Source organism: Bubalus kerabau, chromosome 22, assembly GCF_029407905.1.
Source record: "Bubalus kerabau isolate K-KA32 ecotype Philippines breed swamp buffalo chromosome 22, PCC_UOA_SB_1v2, whole genome shotgun sequence".
NCBI lineage: Eukaryota > Metazoa > Chordata > Mammalia > Artiodactyla > Bovidae > Bubalus > Bubalus kerabau.
The window spans coordinates 17,665,058-17,690,064 of NC_073645.1; the positions used below are offsets into that span (position 1 = coordinate 17,665,058).

Here is a 25,007-nt window from a genome sequence, read left to right on the forward strand (position 1 = left end):
ACCCCATCCTCAGATAGCTTAACATGTCTGGCTATGTTCTATATGATGTCAGGAAACTTAACCTAATTTTGAAGAAGCAGCTGCGGATAGATTAGGATTGACATAAGAAAGGAAGTATCATTGCTTTATGACACTTCAAAAATGTTGAAAACAAAATGGTGTGAGTAAAATAATTTATAAAGAATATGTTATATTCCTAAACTAGAGCAATGCCTCCACTGATATCTCCCTCTTCAGCAAACTTTTAAACAATGAATATCTTAAAAATTTTATTTTAAAACAATTTCTGATTACTGAACACTTAAAAATTCCTCTTAAGAATTATATACTAAAATGCTAATACTTAATTTGAAAGGTGGGATTTACAGTAGTTACTTCCTGAGTTTGCCACATAGACATATTCCTTGAAAATCAGAAAAAAAAAAAACAAGTTTAAAAATTTACAAGCCGAGAAGTGTCAAATCTCTGAATTTCTATACATCTGCTGCTGCTGCTAAGTCGCTTCAGTCATGTCCGATTCTGTGTGACCCCATAGATGGCAGCCCACCAGGCTCCCCCGTCTCTATATGTCTAGACACTATCAAATAAATTAGATATTCTATTGAAGTACATTTTACTTTTAGACCCTAAGCCTATTTACTGTAAGGTCTTAAAGAAAAATTCGAGATTGTATTACTGTTGAGATGCAAGATTATTGTTTGTTATATACAAATGGATGCCCCCTTTTATGAACCCACAGGAGATTCTGCTCTCAAAACTGCCTGGAAAAAGCTGAACGCCCTGTGAGTTCTCTTTAATATTGTATGGGTACAATTAATCATTCTACTATCCTTTCTTTGGTTTGGTTGTTAGGAAGAACAGTGACAAATTTGTGATCTACCTTTGCAATTATGCAAGACTTTTTGGTAAACATTTCTCTGTATTAAATTTACCTCTAGCTTTACTTTCCTACGCTACCTTATTTTTCCATTATTTTGACTTCACCTTTAAAAAAAATCTTATTTTATTGTAAACCACTGTGAATACTTTTTGGAATGCTGCAGGGAAAAAAACAATAATAAGATTTGTAGTAAATATTCAATGAAATCCAATCTGGTGAAAACTGTAGGATTTATTAAAAAAATTGACCAGTAACAACCAGTTGCTAACATTCTGCTTTCTATGCATAAAACAGAGATATTTAATTTGATTAATCAAAATCACCAAATGACAGATCACTCATTCTTGTGCAATATAAGCAACATTTCTTAAATGTGAATCCATCTCCCCAAATTCTTTTTCTGTCCCAATCTTATCCCTTTGGTTCTCTTCCTTCACACTCTATAATGTGAAATCAAAATGTGTATCCACTCTACTTACTGAAAAAAAAAATTGTGCTCTTCTATACTTGAAATCAGAAACTTTTAAATGATTTAATTTGGGGAAGAAATACACTTTTGGTTTTTTTCCTATGATTTTTCTCACATAGAAAAAAAAATTACAGGAAAAGTCACAGTTTGTGGGAAACACAAATTGCAAATAACTTGAATCTATATATTTTTATTAAATAAAAACTTGATACTTACTGTTGACAGAACTTTCTGATTTCACTGAGGATGAATGCACTGGGAAAAACAAAAAATGAATGTGATTAAAACAAAAAAACCAGCACTGTTTTGTCAAGAATCACTTTGCAGTGGTGTAACAGCCATAGCTATATCCAGAATTCTTCCGAGTAGTCTAGTTTACTTTCTAGTCAACTTTATAGTCTAGTAAACTTTACTTTATAGTCTTGAAGGAAAGCACTTCACTGTCTTTTAATCTTCCCTGTTCCTTTGACTTATCTCCCTAATTAAAATGTTAGGTCCTTTTTTGCTGCTGCGTCGCTTCAGTCGTGTCCGACTCTGTGCAACCCCATGGACTGCAGCCTACCAGGCTTCTCCATCCATGGGATTCTCCAGGCAAGAACACTGGAGTGGGTTGCTATTTCCTTCTCTAATGCATGAAAGTGAAGTCGCTCAGTCATGTCTGACTCTTAGCAACCCCAAGGACTGCAGCCTACCAGGCTCCTCCATCCATGGGATTTTCCAGGCAACAGTACTGGAGTGGGGTGCCATTGCCTTCTCCTAGGTCCTTTTAGGCAGGGGTATTTTAAGCTCTTGTATAGGCTGGAATACCTAGCATAAAACTTAAAAAAATAATAAACACCTATAAAAAATATCTCATATTGCTGGGGGGAAAGCTCATAGATTACCTACAATATAACCAATATTTTATCTACAGATTTTCAACATCCAAGAGCAGTTTACAAATAAATAGTTTTTCTTAATACTTTTTTGAAGATCATATGCAGGTAAGAATTCACAGTAATTGAAAATCACACAAAAAACTATGTCATAAAACAACATTTGAGTTCCACAATGGTTACCAGTGAGAGAAACAGAAAAGTACTGAAAATGTATTAATTAAAAAAAAAATTATCATTATATATACAGTGTCCTGCTGGAAGACCTCAGGGGAAATATTTCTGAAGGCTGCTAAGTCAAAAAAGAACATAACAGAAGGAGAGTAACAATTTCTCCAACCTCTCTGGATGAAAGTCAAAGTCGTTCAGTTGTGTTTGATTCTTTGCAATCCCATGGCCTATACAGTCCATGGAATTCTACAGGCCAGAATATTGGAGGGGGTAGTCTTTCCCTTCTCCAGGGGATCTTCCCATCCCAGGGATCGAACCCAGGTCTCCTGCATTGAGGGTGGATTATTTACCAGCTGAGCCACAAGGGAAGCCCAAGAATACTGGAGTGGGTAGTCTATCCCTTCTCCAGGGGATCTTCCTGACCGAGGAATTGAACTGGGGTCTCTGTATTGCAGGCGGATTCTTTATCAACTGAGCTTTCAGGGAAGCCCACCTCTCTGGGTAGATCTCATAATTAGTCTAAGTTGTCACACGAATGATCCCTTAAGGCCAGACAAGAGGGTGAGAGAGACACAGGATAAAGATTCCAAAGAAAGTCAAGGCCTGGAGTGCCTCAAGTGCTTTATGTTATTGTGTCTTTACTCCCACTTATTTCCCAGTCATCAGAAAACAAATAAAAACATGGTTAGCCTTCCTGTAGCAAAAGAAACATCCTCTTCTCTGTCATTTTCTGTCATGTAAGGAACATGATACCTGCTTCCAAGTGTCTATTATCTTAAAAAAGGCACACAGTTGGAACTAAAAGGAAGAAGTTGTAGGTTTGGACTAAATGTTAAGAAAGCCTGCTAACAATTACAACTATCTGAAATGTAAAGGAATATTTTGGATAATGGGTTCTTTTTCCCTGGAGGTGTTGAAGCTAAAGCAGAACAAGTACATGATAAAGAGCAGAGCATCTCAGACTTTATTGTGCATATGAGTCATCCTGGGAACTTGAAGTCAACTGTAATTCAGGAGATCTGCAAGGGTCTGAGGTTATGCATTTCTAACAAGCTCCCAAATGATGACAATGCAGAGGACCATATTTTGAAAGGCAAAACCATAGAATATCTTTCCAATCATGATTTCCAGGGCTGATTTCTGATGTTCCCTGCAACACAGAATGGCTGACTTCACTGACTCCCTCAAGCACTGTGCTTAGGAACTGGGGATAAAGAATTAAATAAGTCACATAGTCCTTTCCTTAACAGAAAATAAATTATTCCAAGAGTGGTATGTATTTCTAAAGGAGAGTGCAGGGTGCTGCTATCAGAATGTGCTAACAGGGTACTAGCCTTGCCTGGAAAAGTAGAGTGAAAGGAATCAGACAAGGCCTACTCATGAACTGTTCTTGGGGGCAGGGTGGAGGTGGAGGATTAAGATCTTGAACTTTCTACCAAGACAGTTTACCTAAATATCCCTTTGTGTTTATACCTGCCAAAGGAGACTGGTCCTCAAAGTCCAGTTATTGATCTTTCTTACATTTTCTCTGTTGGTTCAGCTATCTAGCCATCCAATTATCTACCCATTTACCTATTTAACATTCTGTATGATGGTAACCTGAGTTATGGGAGCTGACGGGATCACACAGGGAGAACAGAGAGAAAAAAAGGTCTTTAAGAGCCCTGAGTAATTGCAACACCTAAGGGTAAGACTGAGGAGAAACTATAGTCTAAAACATCTGGGGAGAGACCAAAAAGACAGGAAGAAAAGTCAAGAAAGCAGATTGTTTTGAGGAATGTTAGCAGTCCAAAGGCAGCTGAGATATTAAGCATTTATTAATTACTATTCAAGTTTGGGACAAATTAAGGTGGCCTGGCAAGAAAGTATCACATCAAGATCAACCTAGTTACAGGTGATCAATCACAAATATCAAAAAATTAAAGAGGTTTATATGGTCCTCCTAAAGTTTGATAAAATGTTGTCATTTTCTGCTTTATACCAAAGCTGAAAAAGAAAGAACTATATCCTATACTCTCTATCAAAGATGCTCCAAATAAAGAGTAAATAAGAAAGATGTCTCAATTCCACTTTGCTTGGGTTTTCTGTCTCTGAAGTTGCCCTGAAACAATCTTTAAAATGTTTCGTTTTCTTATTCTTTATTATTTATACCTAACATGTGCTAGTGGGGTGCTGGGGACAGAGCAATGAACACAGCAGACAGAATTCCTGCTCTCTTGTGCTTTTATGTAATTGTCATATGTGTAATGAGGGAAAAGTTCTAGGGTTGTGACGGCATTATAAATGGGAGTCCTAATTTAGATTCGTGGTTAGAGAAGGATCCCTGAAGAAGAGACATTTAAGCTTAAAACTCAAGGATGAGTTAGGATGGGCCTGGAGGTTTTAGTGAGAGAGGAAGCAGCATCTATGCAGTCCTTAAATGTACAGAAGTTTGGCATTTTCTAGAAATTGAAAGGCTATGTGGGTGGAGTGTGAAAGTAACATGAAGAGTAGTGAGAAACAAGCCTTGTACGCTGGATCATTTAGATCCTTTGGGCTTTGTCCAGACGTTGGTTATATCTTAAGAACAATAAGAAATCACTGCTAGATAGAGAATGGATTAAGGAAAGGGAGGTGGGATGGCAAGACAGTGGTGGAAAACAGTAAGGATAATATAGTAGTAGCCTAGATGAGAAAACATGGTTAGTTTGAATGAGAGTAGAGAAAACTTGAGAAATATATAAACTGGGGTAAAACTGATGAGATTTACATAAACATGGAAAGAGGAGTCTGGCAGGCTAGAGCCTGTGGGCTCAGAAACAGTTGGACACAACTGAGCAACTGACACACACAAGGATAATTTTCAGACCTCTGATATTAGCTTTTAGGTTGACAGACATATCAGCTACTGAAATACAGGACACTAAAGGAAAAACATCTTTTAAAGAAGATCACATGAATATATAACTTGAGGGATGCAACCTCATCCTTAGTCACGAATATCCAGCTATGTAATTACCTGTTTTGGAGGTACTGAATAAACTTTACATTGTAGGGATTAATTCTTTAATTTGGAATATTCAATGACTAACATGATGTCATATTATGACATAAACATATTATATAACAGTCAACGTTACAAAATCCTCAAATAGAATACATTAAATATTTTACTGGCACATGAGGATAAATTAAAAACTTTTAAATCTCAAATGAGATTTTCACATTTATTAATTAAAATTTATTTTGAAGTTTAGAACATGATTTATAGACAAAAAAGACATTCTGTTTCAATACCATTTCTCAATAAACAGTAGAATACCAGTATTTTTCTTCTCATCATCTATCAATTTTACCAAGTCTAAAACTTGGCAATACTGTATGTTTGAATGTATCATGACATGTTGGAAGGAAAAGATGTACATAAGAATATAACATGTCTAATGATCTTCATAGCTGGAGCAAGGGAGCCCTCTCCTGTTCAAGTATTATGTTAACACTGGCTGGAATCTAATTCAATCTACCATTACCTACCTAATTTAACAATTCACTCTAAGTTACAGTTAATTTGACTCTATTACGGACTGAAAAAACAACCCACAGCAACCTTCATAATAACTATGTACCAAGTACTATGCAAACGGCTTACATACATTATCTGAGCTAAGGTACAATTACCATGACCACTGTCTAAACTAAGGCACAGTAAGGACTGCTGAGGAACAAGTAAGCAGCTGACTTGGATCTGAATTTAACAATTACTTACTAACTGTATGTGCACAATACCATGTTAGGCTGAGGACACATACATATAAATCTCTATCATTTCAAGAAGCCCATTAGCTAGGGAGAAAAATCAAACAGACCATGATAATTGAAATCACAATGCTATAATTTTATACTGACTTATAGATTAAGTACTGATTTACAGTGTTCAAAATGCCTTTCACGTTCTTATTTGATTCTTCACCATAAGCACCAGCAGTACAGAAACCAGGTAGTCACATCATCACTATGTAGGTATATGGGGAAAGTAAACTCAAGAAATTCAGTAACTTGCTTAATGTAACATGTCTATAACTAACAAATCCAGAAATCAGAGTGCTGTTACAATATTATACCATTTGCAAAAATGAATCAAAACTGACCTTGTTCTTGAAACTTCTATAAGTTACTATAAATTTGTCTCTAAATTCTCCAACCAGTTTCCTTTCAAATACCATAAAACAGAATTGTAAATGCATTCACTAATTAAATTCTTAATTTGAGACATATGGCCGATTATCCTTTATGTTCAGAAATATGAGTAAATATTATATTTTAATTCCCACTTACCTTTATCCTTTGTCTTAGAGGTCTCTTCTACAGAAGATAATCTGGATTTTTTATGTGTTGACTCTTCAGAATCTTTTTCGGCTTTATCTTTTCTTTTTTTTGACTTGATTTCTTTTCTCCTTTATGTTGAACAATATAAAATTAAAAACAACTTTTTCAACTAAGCTTTACAAAAAATAAAAATCAACGGGCAAAAAAAGTTAAATTAGTTGAAGTAGTCATTTAAAATGTAATTTACATAATAAGGAATGCTTAAATGAGTCTGTAAATATTGTAGGTTAGTATATTACTTTAGCCACTTCTATAAGATTACAAAGTCTGAGACAAAAGTAAGGTAATGAGCACTCGGAGACAAAATTATTTTTCATAAATTCTATATAAAACCTTAGTGAATGTAATCATAGTTTTACTCATTTCCTTTTTAGATTCTATTATTTTGTTGTTGTTCAGTCACCCAGTCGTGTCTGACTCTGTGACCCTATCATTTAGCCATTCTAAAAAATTACAAAAACAAATCTCATTTCCCTCCACATAATTCATTATCTATCTACACTTTGAAAAAACACATAGAACAAAAGAAGCCACTGTACAGTTCTAAACCAGTAAATAGAAAATTATTCTCTTAATAATAAAGGAGAATAAAATAGAGGTATAATGGAATGAGAATGGAAGGGCTTATTGTTAACTCACACGTCTTTAGACCACTTATCTTTTCACAGCTACGGCTTTACCTTTTTTGTTGTTCACTAAGTCGTGTCCCACTCTTTTGTGACTCCATGGGCTGTAGCCTGCCAGGCTCCTTGGTCCATGAGATTTCCCAGGCAAGAATACTGGAGTGGGTTGCCACTTCCCTCTCCAGAGGATCTTCCAGACCCAGGGATCAACCCCGTGTCTCCTGCACTGGCAGGTGGGTTCTTTACCACTGAACCACCTTGGAAACCCCTTATTTTAGGCCAGGTTTATAAGGCTGTCAGTACCGTAGCTGGCAAGTGATTGATGTTAATTGCAGAGGATAAGGCAGTTGGATGGCATCACCGACTCAATGGATGTGAGTCTGAGCAAACACTGGGAGATGGTGAATGACAGGGAAGCCTGGTGTCCTGCACTCCATGGGGTCACAAAGAATCAGACATGACTGAGCGACTGAACGACGAAGAAAAGAAACATGAAATAGGAAAAGGTGATAATGCTGAAACTGAGACTGGGAAAGAGGATGAAGAAACAATAGAGAGGATTACTTTCAAGAAACTTGTTTATCAAAACTTTCAAATTAAGATACTTATACCAAATACTACAATACTGTTTAAGACAGTAATAACTTGAAGTTTGAAACTCAAGGTCAAAAGAACATCTTTGGTATCTTTCAGAATCATTGATGGAGAAGAGAAATCATGTAATCTGAAAAACATTGCTAATTTTAAGAATTAAAAAAAATTTTACTTATTTTTAATAGCTAAATACTAGATAAGGGTCATTCACAACACAGCTGATTATAAATATATATACATTTTATAAAGTTGCAGAATCTTATGTTAAGACTTTCAAGCATTATTCAGAACATGAAACCCAACCGCCACAATCATGCCAGGTCATACAGATTTTGCTTGAGCATCTTCAATGCCTGGGATTTCATTAGGCTCTGTTTACCATATGCCAGACACTGTGTCAAGCATTTTATATGCATTTTCATTTAATTCCCACAATAAGCTTAGTATCCTCTTTTTAGAGATAATAAAATTGAGTCTTATAAAGGTTAAGCAGTTTTCCCAAGGATATGACTAGTAAGTGGGGCAGCTGAGAGGAATATACAGGGGTCTGATTTCAAAGCCCATGATCTATATATGCTGCACGTTGCAGAGCACTGATCCTCCTCCCCTACTCAATACGGCAGACAGTCTAGCTCCTTCAGTAGGAGCCTGACTTTAAACACTGAAATGAATATCGAGGTATAATCCTTTGTAAGAATGATAAACTCTGTTTAAATGAGATGTAGGAATCACATTATGAAGACCTGATTTACAATATAGTTTCTAAGAATATTTCAGTATGTGAACACTGGTTTCAAAACAAAAGTTCAGCATCTGCCTACTACTCTGCATAGGCCTTCACATTTAACACTGCTTGGCTAGAGTTAGGCATGATGAACATTCAGTTCCCTGGTTTATGTGGTCATATGGCAATGCTGGATTGTGCATACACTCCACTAATGAAACCATCAACCACTCAAGTTTACTTTAGACAGCTAGTGCAGGTAATGACGACATCCAAGACTACTAAAATTAACAACCACATTTTAAAAAGATCATATTACCTGTGATGAAAATTTAATTTAAAGGAACATTCTTGGCATAATCCTAAAAAAAAGGAAAAAAAAGTAACACCACTGAACTGCTAAATTTTTTATCACTGCACTGCTACTTTACTTTTAATATCATCAACTGTCATGTTTCTTTACATTCTTTCATTGTAACAGGGGAAAAAATAATCTAAAGAAAAAATCTGATTCTCTTCCACCTCAAAAAAAAAAAATATATATATATAATAAAAACTGTATTAGAATGCTTGAGAAATTGAAAATATTCTGCCGCTGCTTTAGAAAACTATGCTGTCAATTTATTCTAAAAGCAAACTGTTTCATTCATAGGCAGCATTAATGTGTATCTCAAATCAAAGACATCCAGTATTGGAGAAGGAAATGGCAACCCACTCCAGTGTTCTTGCTGGAGAATCCCAGGGACGGGGGGGCCTGGCGGGCTGCCGTCTCTGGGGTTGCACAGAGTCGGACACCACTGAAGCGACTTAGCAGCAGCAGCAACAGTAGTGTGGGTATAGTCACCTCCTCTGAAGTAGTCTAAGAGTTTTTCAAATGGAAAAGAGATTTTGAAAAAAGTTTCACAATTGTTTCTTTTTTACTTTAATCTCAGTTCACACTAGGTGACTCTTCCTCATAAGCACTTACAGGAGGAGCTCGGAAACCAGTCTTCTATTGGAGTACACTAAGTAGCATATGAAATTAAAACATGCTTCCTCCTTGGAAGGAAAGTTATGACCAACCTAGACAGCATATATAAAAAGCAGAGACATAGGCCCATCTAGTCAAGGCTATGGTTTTTCCAGTAGTCATGTATGGATGTGAGAGTTGGACTATAAAGAAAGCTGAGTGCCAAAGAATTGATGCTTTTGAACTGTGGTGTTGGAGAAGACTCTTGAGAGTCCCTTGGACTGCAAGGAGATCCAACCAGTCCATCCTAAAGGAAATCAGTCTTGAACATTCACTGGAAGGACTGATGTTGAAGCTGAACTCCAATACTTTGGCCACCTCATGCGAAGAGCTGACTCATTTGAAAAGACGCTGATGCTGGAAAAGATTGCAGGCAGGAGAAGGGAATGACAGAGGATGAGATGGTTGGATGGCACCACCGACTCAATGGGCACGAGTTTGGGTAAACTCCGGGAGTTGATGATGGACAGGGAGGCCTGCGTGCTGCAGTCCACGGAGTCACAAAGTCGGACACGACTGAGCGACTCAACTGAACTGAAGTAGCATATGGGGAAATCCTTGACCTCTACCTGGAGGGGGCAGAACACTCTTATAACACATTTATTTAGGAACCAGAGAAAGTTGTTAACATGATGCAGAGAAGACGCTGACACACAAAAGACTAGCTCAGGAAAAAAAAAAGGATGAGCAACAGATTCTAAATATGCGTATTAAGAGAAAATGCTATATTCTGGGTTATAATCCTAAGCTTTTAAGACAGATATCGCAAACACTTTGCCCTCCTAAATTTTTTTTCTTTTTTGACACAAAGAGAGCAGATTTATTATCTATACCATAACAATATGGCTATTAACTAATGTGAGATTTTACAGTGCCTTTTCTGATATCACTCTGACTCCCACGTGGCATCTCAATCTACACTGACATTCTCAAATGAACAGACAGAGGTCTTCATTTTACAAATTACTGGTATACATTTGGCATTAGCACTATTTCATCTAAATGTCATGGAAATGCTGAGAAAAAAGTTTCAGGCTCAAAAGTTCTTTGCAACTTTAGCAAGCTCTGAGAAAAAGAGAGTTTCCAAGATACCTTAAGCATTTTAAATTGAATCTTAAATTGCCTATATAGTTTCAATCTAAATTACTAAACTTTGAAGGAATCAGTCACAACCCATCTAAAGTCAACTTACTTAATTTAACAAGTGCATTTCTTTTTTCACCATGCTCAGTATAACCAAAATTAACTTCCCAACTCTTTAAGCCTTCTTTTTTATCACAAGATTTATTTCCACAGCAAAATTGGCCTGCAAATAAAGGAAAGAATATTAGCTATGGTGGTTGGTGACAATATTTATCTACAATCAGGTATTATCTCTGAAATTTATTCAATGTACATTATATACATGACATAAATTCTTAGTTTATAAAGTCAACGTCAAAAAACTGAGCACAATAATTATGGTATGTTCAAAAGTCAAATCAAGTTGCTGAATGCACTGTTTTAAAAAAAAAATCAGTTCTGGAATTCTTACTTGATAAATAGTTGACTATCAAGTTAACTGTTTATATTTAAAAACAGATTTTTAGTGACTTTGAGTGAAGGAATCTTACACTTTGGAAAACGGAAGCACTAAAAAAGTGTACTAATACCTTAAAAGAAAAAATGTATTTTCCAAAGTATATGCACTGTACCTGGGTCAACCTTTTTCAATATTATTAACATTGATACTTTAAGGTATTAACATATGGTATTTATTTTAAGCACCAGCATAAAACAACATTTAAAGCACATTTTAAAGTGTTATAGCATTTTGAGATTAAGTAGAATAAGTAATCAAACTTGATGTTCTAAATTTTAGAATCACATGACACTAAAATCAACATTACATACTCACTGTATATTAAAAGCTCTGTAAAAAAGGACTAATATTGATGATCCAAGAGGGAAAAAAAAACTACTCAATAATTAACTATTGACTTTCATAAAAAGAAAGATCAAACTTATTTGTACAACCTGAAAAAAAAAACACTTATATCTAAATTAATTGTACCAATAGGAACAAATCTGAACTTTTCATAAAAAAAGAGATTAACAAAATGAATTTTGAAAATGATCAGTCCAAAGGCTGATAACTTTTCTAAACTGGCATTGTTTTACTCATTCCAAATGAATAGTTCATTAAATCTATACACGTTGAGCAATTTGTCTATCATTAAAACACAAGATTATAACTTCAGGAATCACAGCAAATAGCTTTCTTTCCCCTTCTCAATTAAAACTTTTTTCAATTATATGAATTTAGAGAATGTCCATTAATTTTTTTAAAAGGCAGCATTACTTATCATCACTTAAAAATTCCACTCAATAAAACCACAAAATTTTAAAACTGTGACAGACATTTCAATTAGATAAAAGCACAAACTAAAATGTAATGCTAAGAAAAGTTAAAAAAATAGCTTTAAAATTATTCTTTTTCCTTCTCCTCTAGAGTACCTTTCAGGCTGATTATAATTTATGGAAAATGTATATAAACCACACTGATGGCATAAATGTGTATCATTTAAAAATGAAACCTTTATTTTCAGTTTAAGAGGTTTTTAAGTTACTTTAGCTTAAATTATTTTCTTAATGAATGTTCCTATATAGTTTTCAGAAGCATTAACACTTAAAATGCAATGCTCAATAAATACTTAATTTTATAACACGAGACAGTATAGAGATACTACATTTTCAGAAAAATTTCATGAATAGATTACAATGCATAGAAAATGCTACTGACTGTCTACAAAATGCTTGGTCTTTTGTTCTAAGACTAAATATTTAGACTCAAATTCAGTGACTCCTCAAAGTAAACTAGCCTGTCTAAAAATTCAAAGTAATATTTAATTTCTACTTGCAAAATGTAGATTTGACTAGAATACAGTAATACCAACTCATTACTCCAAAAATTAATTAGGAGAAAAACTCAAGTCTTAATCTATTGACAGTTTCCTTGCTAGGAAGCTTTTAACTTTTAAACATTTTTTACTTATCTGCAACTTAATATCCTAAAAGTAAAAATTCTAAAGGTAAAACCCACTAAAGGATTATATTTTGACCTTTGTCAGCAACATATCTTTAATACACCTTCTCTACTTTTACTTTGTATTTTGTAGACAATCACAATAGGAATAATCTTACCCAATGACTTTGATTCAATAACAAAATAACTATCCTATTAAAAACTGAAATTAAAAAAAATTACCTTTTCCTGAAATTACTTCTTTTTCTACTCGCCACCTAAATCCAAACTGATGAGAAAAAAAAAAAAAAATACATGTATGCCAGAGTAAACTTAAACTTTAAACCATATTTAAATCTTAACATGGAGCCAACAACTGACAATATGATACTTATCTAAAAAGTAAACATAATTCCCATCACAATAGTTTTTTCCTTCCTTATAGGATTCCCGGTACTTAAAAATACATCTGAATAATTACCAACCTGTTAAGAAACAATCTTCTTTACTTTTAAACTTCCTATTTAAAGTTATAGGTGCCAGGCACAAGGTATGTAATAAAAAATAGATACTGATCTATAACACTGAGAGGAAAAAAGAAGTACAGTTCAATAAAGAAACAGAATACTGGAATACAAAAGAGTACAGTCTTTGGAGTCAGATTGTTTGGGTTTATGTCTTAGTTCTACCACTTGGGATTCCCTTCTGGCTCAGAGGGTAAAGAGTCTGCCCATAATGCAGGAGACCTGAGTTCGATCCCTGGGTCAGGAAGATCCCAAGGAGAAGAAAATGGCAGCCGACTCCAGTATTCTTGCCTGGAAAATCCCATGGATGGAGAAGCCTGGCGGGCTACAGTCCATAACGTCACAAAGAGTTGGACATGACTGAGTGACTTCATTTTCTTTTCTTTCTTTCTTTCTATCACTTGGACTCGATTTGGCTGTTTGGAGCACCCTGAAGGGCCTGGAGTGTGACCCAGGCCAAAACTGGGGGTGTGCACATAAAAGAGCATGGTTCCACCATGATTACATGCAGGGACTTCCCTGGTGGTCCAGAGGTTAAGAATTCACCTTCCAGTAGAGGGGACATGGGCTTGATCCCTGGTCTGGGAAGATTCCACATGCCACAGGGCAACTTAGGCCTGTGCATCACAACTGCTAAGCCTGTGTACCAAAGCCTACGAGCTGCAACTGCTGAGCTCATGCCCAACTCCTGAAGCCCATGTACCCTAGAGCCCTTGCTGTGCAACAAGACAGGTCACTGCAATTAAGAAACCCATGCACTCCAACCAGAAAAGCCACTGAAATGAGAAGCCTGTGCACTACAACCAGAGAAAGCCTACGTGTAGCAACAAAAGACCCATCAGAATCAAGATTAAAATGAATAAATTAAAAAATGCCTGCAGTGTTATTTTAAAAAATGATGACATGGAGATTAAACATGCTACTAAAAACCAATGGATTAACAACGAAATTAAAGAGGAAATAAAAAAAAAAATCGAGATTCACAACAATGAAAATATAACCATACAGAATCTATGGGATGCAACAAAAGCAGCTCTTAGAGGGAAATTCACAGTGATACAGACTTTCCTCAAAAAAACAAGGAAAATGTCAATTTTTAAAAAAAATTATTTTCTTCCTAAAGTCATATGGAAAATTCTGAAAGAGATGGGAATACCAGACCACCTGACCTGCCTCTTGAGAAACCTGTATGCAGGTCAGGAAGCAACAGTTAGAACTGGACATGGAACAACAGACTGGTTCCAAACAGGAAAAGGAGTACGTCAAGGCTGTATATTGTCACCCTGCTTATTTAACTTCTATGCAGAGTACATCATGAGAAAATGCTGGGCTGGAGGAAGCACAAGCTGGAATCAAGATTGTTGGGAGAAATCTCAATAACCTCAGCTATGCAGATGACACCACCCTTATGGCAGAAAGTGAAGAGGAACTACAAAGCCTCTTGATGAAAGTGAAAGAGGAGAGTGAAAAAGTTGGCTTGAAGCTCAACGTTCAGAAAACGAAGATCATGGCATCTGGTCCCATCACTTCATGGGAAATAGATGGGGAAACAGTGGAAACGGTGTCAGACTTTATTTTTGGGGGCTCCAAAATCACTGCAGATGGTGACTGCAGCCATGAAATTAAAAGACGCTTACTCCTTGGAAGCAAAGTTATGACCAACCTAGATAGCATATTCAAAAGCAGAGACATTACTTTGTCAACAAAGGTCTGTCTAGTCAAGGCTATGGTTTTTCCTGTGGTCATGTATGGATGTGAGAGTGGGACTGTGAAGAAAGCTGAGTGCTGAAGAATTGATGCTTTTGAACTGTGGTGTTGGAGAAGACTCTTGAGAGTCCCTTGGACTGCAGAGAGATCCAACTAGTCCATTCTAAAGGAGGTCAGTCCTGGGTGTTCTTTGGAAGGAATGATGCTAAAGCTGAAACTCCAGTACTTTGGCCACCTCACGTGAAGAGTTGACTCATTGGAAAAGACTCTGATGCTGGGAGGGATTGGGGGCAGGAGGAGAAGGGGACGACAGAGGATGAGATGGCTGGATGGCATCACCGACTCGACGGACATGAGTTTGAGTAAACTCCGGGAGTTGGTGATGGACAGGGAGGCCTGGCGTGCTGCGCTTCATGGGGTCGCAAAGAGTCAGACACAACTGAGCGACTGAACTGAACTGAAAGTTAGCAGAAGGAAGGAAATAATAAAGATCAGAGAGGAAATAAAATAGAGATTAAAAAACAGCAGAAAAATCAGGAAAACCAAGAGCTGGTTTTTGAAAGGATAAACAATATCGACAAACCTCTGGCCAGGCTCACCAAGAAGAAAACAGAGGACCCAAATAAATAAAATAAGAAATGAAAAAGGAGAAATAATAACTGATACCATAGAAATAAAGAAAAATCAAGTAAGTTATAATGAACAACTACATACAAACAAAATGGACTACTAAAAGAAACGGACAAGTTTCTAGAAATAGACTGCAAAAACGGAATCAAGATGAAACAGGCCAATCACTACAAGTGAAATATAATCTGTAATTTTAAAAACTCTTTGCAAACAAAAGTCCAGGACTGGATGGCTTCTTGGGGGAATTTCACCAAACATACGGAGAAGAACTTACACCAATCCTTCTCAAACTCTTCCAAAAGACTGAAGAGGCGGGAATGCTCCCAAAGCCATCCTATGAAGCCACCATCACCTTGACACTAACACCAGACAAAGACATTAACAAAAAGGAAAATTACAGGACAGTGTCTTTGATGAACATATTATATACATAGATGCAAAATTCCTCAACCAAGTATTAGCAAACTGAATCCAACTACACATAAAAAGGATCACACACCATAATCAAGTTGGATTCATTTCAGGGTTACAAGGACAGTTCAACATATGTGAATCGATCAAGCTGATACATCAACAAAAAAGACAAAAACCATAAGATCATCTCAACAGATGCAAAAAAAGTATCTGATACAGTTTAACATCAATTCATGACAAAAACTCACCAAAGTGGGTATAGTGGGAAGATATATAAACATAATACAAGTCATTTGTGACAAACCCACAGCCAATATAATACTAAATGGTGAAAAGCTGAAAGTTTTCTTGCTAAAGCTGGAACAAGACAAGGATGTACACACTCATCAATTCTACTCAACACAGAACTGGAACTCCTAGTCACAGCAATCAGACAAGGAAAAGAAATAAAACATATCCAAATCAGAAGGGAAGAGGTAAAATTGTCGTTCTATGCAGATAACATGATACTCTATACAGAAAACCCTAGACTATACAAAAACTATTAGAACTGATAAATGAATTTATCAAGGCAGCAGGATACAAAATTAACATAAATCTGCTGTATTTCTTCATGCTAACAATGAAATAACAGAAACAGAAAGTAAAAAACAATTTCACTTAAAATCACATCCAAAAACAAACTATGAATAAACAATCAAGAAAGTGAACAGATTTATATGCTGAGAACTACAGATTAACAAAAAAATAGAAGATGATTCAATAAAAATTGAAAAATATCCCCCACTTTTGGATTGGAAGAATTAATATAGATAAAATGGCCATACTACCCAAAGCAACATACATTTTAATGCAATGCCTATCATATTACCCACAACATTTTTCACAGAACTAGAACAAATAATCCTAAAACTTATATGGATTCACAAAAGACTCAGAATTGCCAAACTAATCCTGAGAAAACAAACCCACACACCTATGGTCAATTAATCTTTGACAAAGGAGGCAAGAATATACAATGGAGAAAAGACAGTCTCTTTAGCAAAAAGTATTGGGAAAACTGGATAGCTGTAAGAAAATCGATGAGGGTAGAACAGTCCTTCATACCACACACAAAAAACAAATTCAAAATGGCTTAAAGACTTAAATACAGATGATATACCAAAAAAATTCCTAAAAGAGAACATAGGCAAAACATTCTTTGAAATAAATTGTAACAAACTTTTCTTAGGTTAGTTTCACAAGGAAAAAGAAAAACAAAAATAAACAAACGAGACCTAATTAAACTTAAAAATTTTACAAAGCAAAGGAATCCATAAACAAAATGAAAAGACAATCTATGGAATGGGAGAAAATATTTGCAATGATAAGACCAACAAGAGCTTAATTTCTAAAACATACAAACAGCTCATATAGCTCAGTAACAAAAACTAAAAAACCCAATGAAAAAATGGGCAGAAGACCTAAATAGACACTTCTCCAAAGACAATATACAGATGGCCAGCAGGCACATGAAAAGATGCTCAACATCACTAATTATTAGAGAAATGCAAATCAAAACTATGATTAGGTATCACTTCACATCAGTCAGGAAAGCTATCATCAAAAAATGTACAAATTATAAATGGTGGAGAGGCTGTGGAGAAAGGGGAACTCTTCTTCACTGTTGGTGGGAATGCCAATTGGTGCAGTCACTGTGGAAAAACTACAGAAGTTCCTTAAAAATCTAAAAATTGAACATGATCCAGCAATCTCACTCTTGGGCATTATCCGGAAAAAACAAAAACTCTAATTCAAAAAGATACATGCACCCCAATGTTCATAGCAGCACTATTTACAACAGCCATTAAAAGAATGAAGGAATGTCATTTGCAGCAACAGAGATGGATATTATCCAACTATTAACCTACATATTATCATACTAAATAAAATAGACAAATGTATCATTTAGATGTGAAATCTAAAAAATAGTACACATGAATTTATTTACAATACAGAAACGGACTCATACAGAAGAACAAATTTATGGTTACCAAAGGGGAGTGTGGGGAAGGGATAATTAGTATAAAATTATAGATACACACCATCATAAGTAAAATAGATAAACAACAAAGACTTATTGTATAGCACAGGGAACTATATTAAATATATTATAATAACCTATCACACAAAAGAATTGAGATAAAATATATACATATAACCAAGTCAATTTGCTATATATCAGAAATACAATATTGTAGATCAACTGTACTTCAATTAAAAAAATTATGTTAATATTAACTAAAATAGAATATAAAGCAGGAAGGGCAATTTGCCATTACTGACAATGATGAAAGCTAGTTTTACTAGAATAGACAAAGACATTAATATAAAAGAATATGTGCTTCTGCTGCTTTATAAATGGTGATCAGTTTGAAAAATAAAGCCTACCAATTTCAAGCATCATTTGTGAAACAAGACAATCTGTGCACTGTCAAATCATTCATTATAATCACTAAGGGCTCTGGATTAGCGTCAGGATAAAACAAGATCCAGTAGCCACTTGTGTTTAATTTTAGAATTTTCATGTTTCAGCTCACACAGAGGCACCCTTGACTTAGAGGCCCTTTGTAAATTCCATAGGTATAAAGGTTAATTGGTCCAACTGGTATTTCATAGATGCAGAACCACCTAGACTTGAATTAGCATCTTAAAATAATAATATGGGGCATACACTACATTAAAAAGTAATACTGTATATGAATAAAAACCTATAAAAACATGGAAGGCATACCTTATTTTCTTTGTATCTGCTGAGATCTGCTATGCAGTATTCCTTGAATAATTTATCATAGTATTTCTTTGCAAGTCTCTTCTCCCTAGATTCATTAAAAAATTATAAAGCTTTTCTTTTAAATATAAATCTTATATATTTAGAAATTCAACCCCTGTTCACTACTTGGAAGCAATGTCAAAAAAAGGCATATGATATAAATATTAATGTCTTAAAAGAGGTCTATTATTTACATGTGCATAGAATATGTGAATATTAACTATTAGTAGTGGGCACTAGGGAGGGAAACTGGAAGGCTGATAGTCAAAGATGAGAAGGAGAAAATCTTTACTTTTTATCTTCTGTAGTGTTTGAATTTTTAAAACAATTTTTCGGTTTTACAGTTTCCCAAAATATTTTTAAAATTTTAAAAGAAGCATATTACAACAAATAATATTGTAAACATGTTATAAATTATTTTTTAAAGACAAAGTCAAGCAATGAGAAGTTAAAATTGTTAACAATTACCCAAAGAATCAAACCAAATTCAATAATTGGAGGCATGGTTTTATGTCCTTGATTCAGAACTGTTCCATTCAGGGGCCAAATGTTTTGCAGGTGGACAAAGAAAACACTCAGGGAGCAGGAGAGACAGGACTATAGCATTTGATCTATTATGTCTGATATGGCTACAATTACCAATTCATGTCCATTTCATCCTCCTCATTCCATAGGAATCTATGATTTTCTCTTATAACATCCATGTCTGTCTTATCATTTTCCCTGAAAAACCAATTTCAATGTGAACACAAAATTAGTCAAATTTAAGTTAAACAGTTGTGTAAGGTTTTGAGCACCTGCGTAAACGTAAGTTACATAAAGATAGTTTTATATGAAGCATATATATGTATATATTTATTAAAAGTAGTTCAGTATTTTCAAAAGGCAGTTATAAAAAATGTGCTGCTACACAAACAACTTGAATGCATAAGGGATCCACCCATTTCAAGTGCTGGTCCAATTATACAAAGGGTGGTAAATTACCAAAGCTAGAATGAGAAATCTGGATAAACACTAAATGGACAAGGAAAATGAATGAAAATTTAAGTTTCAAAATCTGAAATCAGTCAGTAACACCATCCTATTGAGATCTAATTTTTAAAATATATGAAGAACTTCTCCATAATTTACTCATTTTACTACAGCTTCTTAGGAAGACTGAGTAAACAAGGAAGAGATCTAAAGATGATTTTTTAAGATGACAGCAGTTTAGGGGTAGAAAAAGGGATTGTTGGAGAACATAGCCTAAATTGAGAGAAAAGTTTGGGATAGATGAGCTGGTATGGAGTTTTTTAGGGCTTTACCAACTCAGAAAATCGTTAAACCAAGAGAGTAAAATCCACACAAAACTAAGAGGCTCTGAAAGAAGAGCCTCAGATATAAGAAGAAATTTCATGTGTAGGAAATATTAGAGTGAGGTCTCTTGTTTGTCTTACCTTTTAAAAAGCAATCCAAACCTGAAGTTTAAAAAGTTCATTATTTCAAAAATTCTTGTGGAAAACAAAAACCACTGAAAATCAGGCACCTAAGTATCCCTCACATATGCTGTTATTGCCCGATCAGATCTGGCTCAGCAGGCCAGATCTGGCCCAAGGCCTGTTGCCAGAGAAATTAGTTCTCAATGAGCTGGCTGGCTAGAAGCTACGTATGGCCTCTCCACTGATGATATGACAACAAAACCAAAATGGAAAGCAGGAGAAAATGAGAAGACACAGTAGCTGCGAGTCTTCATACCCATCTTCCATTGTAAAATACACTTCATGACACTTACCTCAATCGTCTGAAGTCTTCTTTTTTGCCACCATAATATAAAATATAGTCATTTACAAACTTTGTATGCCTTTGATACTGAAATGCAAAAAATTAAGGATTTTATTTGCTCAAGAGTAGTCCTGTGTCAATGACATATTAGTGAATAGGGGGAAAAAGCATAATGAGTCCACTTAATTTTTTTAAAATATGCAAATACTATACATGGTTATGGGCTTCCCTGGTGACTCAGAGGTTAAAGCGTCCGCCTGCAATGTGGGAGACCAGGGTTCGATCCCTGGGTTGGGAAGATCCCCTGGAGAAGGAAGTGGCAACGCACTCTAGTATTCTTGCCTGGAGAATACCATGGAGGGAGGAACCTGGTAGGCTAGATGGTTATAAATAAAAAATCTAACAGGGTAAATATTAAACGGCTAAGACTGAACACTAGAGTAGAGGGACTTTCACTTTCTATCAAATACTCTATATTGCTTTGAACATTTTCAGGCAATAACTCTGCAGAGAAGGACAGTTTCCTATTTTATTGCTGAACTGCATACAGCCTCACACCACCATTCATTTTAATCATTATGATATGAAAAATAAATTATAGTTTCTAAAGTTAAAGGCAAGGAGAATTTAACTTCCATTATTATAAAATATAATTTAGCTATTTTGGTAACAATAAAGACTCCAAAATAGAAGATGTAACTTTTCTAATATTAAGTCCTGAGGCTTTCAAAAAGAATATAAGAAATTAGATGTTATTTTTTCTGCTCTCTTTTAATATCCAATGAGCTACAGTCATGTTTATTTTCAAGGCAATATAACAAGATATATGAGCATTTTACTTCTTGTTTTAAAAAGCTCAATGGTATTCTCTCTAGAGCTGAACACACACGACAGAACTGCCATCATACTGTCTGTGACCACATCCTCTTATGTTTGCTTCCCTAGCAGCTCAGTAGTAAAGAATCTGCCTGTATTGCAGGAGACGTGGGTTACATCCCTGGATCAGGAAGATCCTCTGGAGGAGGAAATGGCAACTCATTCCAGTATTCTTGTCTGGGAAGTTCCATGGACAGAGGGTCCCGGCAGGCTACAGTCTATGCGGTCACAAAAGAATAGGGTGAGTGAGTGACTGAGTGACTAACATTTTCACTTTCACACCCTATTATACTAAAGATAAACAGTGATTTAATCGATCACAATGTGTACTAATAGAATAGCGAATCAAAACATAATTCCAAAATGGGCAACAAAGCAATTTACATCTCAGAAAAGAAAGAAAAACTAGATACCCAGAGATCTGGGTTCTAGTTCTCAGTTTATCACTAACTGGTCATGTGACACTGGCGAGTCACCAAATCATTCAGGACTCGGGTCAACAAACTTTTTCTGTAACTAGTAAAATATGCAGGCCATATGGTCTCTGTCAAAACTACTCGGCTCTGCCATTTTAGCATGAAAGTAAGCACAGATAACATCTAAATGAATGAACATAGCTGTGTTCCAAAAAAACTTTTATTTATAAGAACAAGTGGTAGGTGGGACTTTGCTTCCAGGAAGATGGAGCAAAGATGTACAGTTAACCCTTAAACAGGACCTTAAATAGAGGTACCTACCTCTGCTAGGTCCAAAATCTGCATATAACATACAGCTAGCCTTCTGCATTTGCAGATTCAACTAAGTGCAGATCGTTAGTATCACAGTAAAATAAATACCCTTACTTACACAAGTAATATAGTAAAACAAAAATCCTTATATAAGTGGACCCACACAGTTTAAACCCTGTGTTGTTCAAGGGTCAATTGCACTTCTTCCTGTTCCCCTCACTGAGAACTAAATACCTTGGAAATTATATATAAAACAAACATAAGAAGACTCTGAAAGGTAAAGAGAAGGCAGACCAGCTAAGAACCTCAGGATTCATGGTATGACATGGTAGTGAGTTCCCCAGGTTTTCTTTTGTCTTAGTAAATCCTAGACTTGGAGGCAAAGAAGCTGGCAACATGGAGATACCAAAAAAAAAAAATTCCAACAAAGGGCTGTTCCCTCTAACAAAATAACCAGGAGAGAGGCAGCCTAACAAGATAATTTGTAGGCAATAACTACTCTACTCTAGCCAAACATTTCAGAAAATGTTTGATCCCAAGCTCCACCTACTCCAGAAAAGGGTATCTGGACTTTCACCCCATCAGACAGTAACTAGATGCCCCAACACCTCCAACTGAATGGTGTGTAATAGAAGGCACAGATGTTGAAAGTTAAAGGAACAAGGGGCAGATGACATCCATGGGAAAGCTAACTTACTGGGTTAGGAGATAAGTAGAATAAATAAATTGGTCACAGGAACTTCTATAAACGATCAGGAAAAATAAAGTGAAACTGGTATCTACAGAATAGCAAGTATATCTAATTGCCACCGTCTCCTTCTCTCTGTCCTGACAATAGTTATAAATATCCCAAAATATTTTCATTCTCCAATACTTCCAAAGGTAATACAGATGTCTAGTGGTAGCAGCTAGTGTAATTAAGCCCACAGTCTTACCAAAAAGTTAGGCTAAGACATAGCTATAACAGGGAAACAAGGTATAGCTTAAAGACAGCCCTAAGTTATGCCTGAAACTTGAAGCCACAACAGGCCTGAGATAGTTCACAAACAGATCTATTATTAAATATCAGTTTTATAAGAACTTAAAGAGCTAAGAACCAGGTCAGAAAAGAATACGAGTTAAGATGAGACTAAAGATAATAGTATAAAAAAGAGAAACGTCGATAGCTTGGCAAAAACAGGTTGGAAAAATATATGCAAATTCATGGACTTTGTAAACCTATTTATAGGAAATTAGTAATATATTTTATTATATTTTGTTTCTAAATCTTTCTTACATATTAGTAAAAAGAGAACTGTACTCAAAAGTATAAAAGGCAAAATTCCACATCAATAAACACTTATAAAATTTACATCTAACTTCACAAGATTTTATGAAATAAGTAAAGTATAATTCTGAAAGAGATGGGAATACCAGACCACCTGACCTGCCTCTTGAGAAACCTGTATGCAGGTCAGGAAGCAACAGTCAGAACTGCACATGGAACAACAGACTGGTTCCAAATAGGAAAAGGAGTACGTCAAGGCTGTATATTGTCACCCTGCTTATTTAACTTCTATGCAGAGCACATCATGAGAAATGCTGGGCTGGAAGAAACACAAGCTGGAATCAAGATTGCCGGGAGAAATATCAATAACCTCAGATATGCAGATGACACCACCCTTATGGCAGAAAGTGAAGAACTAAAGAGCCTCTTGATGAAAGTGAAAGAAGAGAGTGAAAAAGTTGGCTTAAAGCTCAACATTCAGAAAACGAAGATCATGGCATCTGGTCCCATCACTTCATGGGAAATAGAAGGGCAAACAGTGGAAACAGTGTCTGACTTTATCTTTTTGGGCTCCAAAATCACTGCAGATGGTGACTGCAGCCATGAAATTAAAAGATGCTTACTCCTTGGAAGAAAAGTTATGACCAACCTATATAGCATAGTGAAAAGCAGAGACATTATTTGGCAACAAAGGTCCGTCTAGTCAAGGCTATGGTTTTTCCATTGGTCATGTATGGATGCGAGAGTTGGACTGTGAAGAAAGCTGAGCGCCAAAGAATTGATGCTTTTGAAGTGCGGTGTTGGAGAAGACTCTTGAGAGTCCCTTGGACTGCAAGGAGATCCAACCAGTCCATTCTAAAGGAGATCAGCCCTGGGTGTTCTTTGGAAGGAATGATGCTAAAGCTGAAACTCCAGTACTTTGACCACCTCATGTGAAGAGCTGACTGATTGGAAAAGACTCTGATGCTGGGAGGGATTGGGGGCAGGAGGAGAAGGGGACAACGGAGGATGAGATGGCTGGATGGCATCACCAACTTGATGGACATGAGTTTGAGTGGACTCCGGAAGATGGTGATGGACAGGGAGGCCTGGTGTGCTGCGATTCATGGGGTCGCAAAGAGTCGGACCTGACTGAGCGACTGAACTGAACTGAACTGAACTGAAAGTATTAGTTGCTTAGTCGTGTCCAATTCTTTGCAACCCTGTGGGCTATAGCCCACGAGGCTTCTCTATCCAAGAGATTCTCCAGGCAAGAATATTGGAGTGTGTAGCCATTTCCTTCTCCAGAGGATCTTCCTGACCCAGAGATCGAACCCAGATCTCTCCTACATTGCAGGCAGATTCTTTACCATCTGAGCCACCTGGAAAGCAACAGACTTTAAAAACTGTATTCGTCATAAAACCTAGGAATATAAAAAGGATACAGCATCCATAGCTATGAGATGAAACCTTCTATTTTTTGCTTCTTCCCTGTTAAGAAAAATTTTAAACAAATTCAAATGTCTATATTTAATTAATATAATCAAACAACCAACATATTAAACAAAGAAAAAATAAGTAATTTAATTTGAAGT

At 35.8% G+C, this 25,007-nt stretch overlaps 1 protein-coding gene across 11 annotated transcripts in view; it reads right to left on the reverse strand.

Annotated features, from left to right (window-relative positions):
* Window positions 1–25,007, reverse strand: part of LOC129636495 (protein FRA10AC1) — a 39,631-nt gene that overhangs the window by 9,497 nt on the left and 5,127 nt on the right. For all 11 annotated transcript variants that reach the window (XM_055559931.1, XM_055559934.1, XM_055559933.1 and 8 more), the window contains exons 5-13: window positions 24,858–24,903; window positions 20,573–20,649; window positions 19,441–19,524; window positions 18,763–18,847; window positions 12,958–13,003; window positions 10,903–11,016; window positions 9,021–9,063; window positions 6,710–6,828; window positions 1,566–1,604 (exon numbers count right to left, since the gene is read on the reverse strand). In XM_055559931.1, coding sequence (XP_055415906.1) covers window positions 1,566–1,604; window positions 6,710–6,828; window positions 9,021–9,063; window positions 10,903–11,016; window positions 12,958–13,003; window positions 18,763–18,847; window positions 19,441–19,524; window positions 20,573–20,649; window positions 24,858–24,903 — 653 coding nt within the window. The remainder of the gene's footprint in view (window positions 1–1,565; window positions 1,605–6,709; window positions 6,829–9,020; window positions 9,064–10,902; window positions 11,017–12,957; window positions 13,004–18,762; window positions 18,848–19,440; window positions 19,525–20,572; window positions 20,650–24,857; window positions 24,904–25,007) is intronic.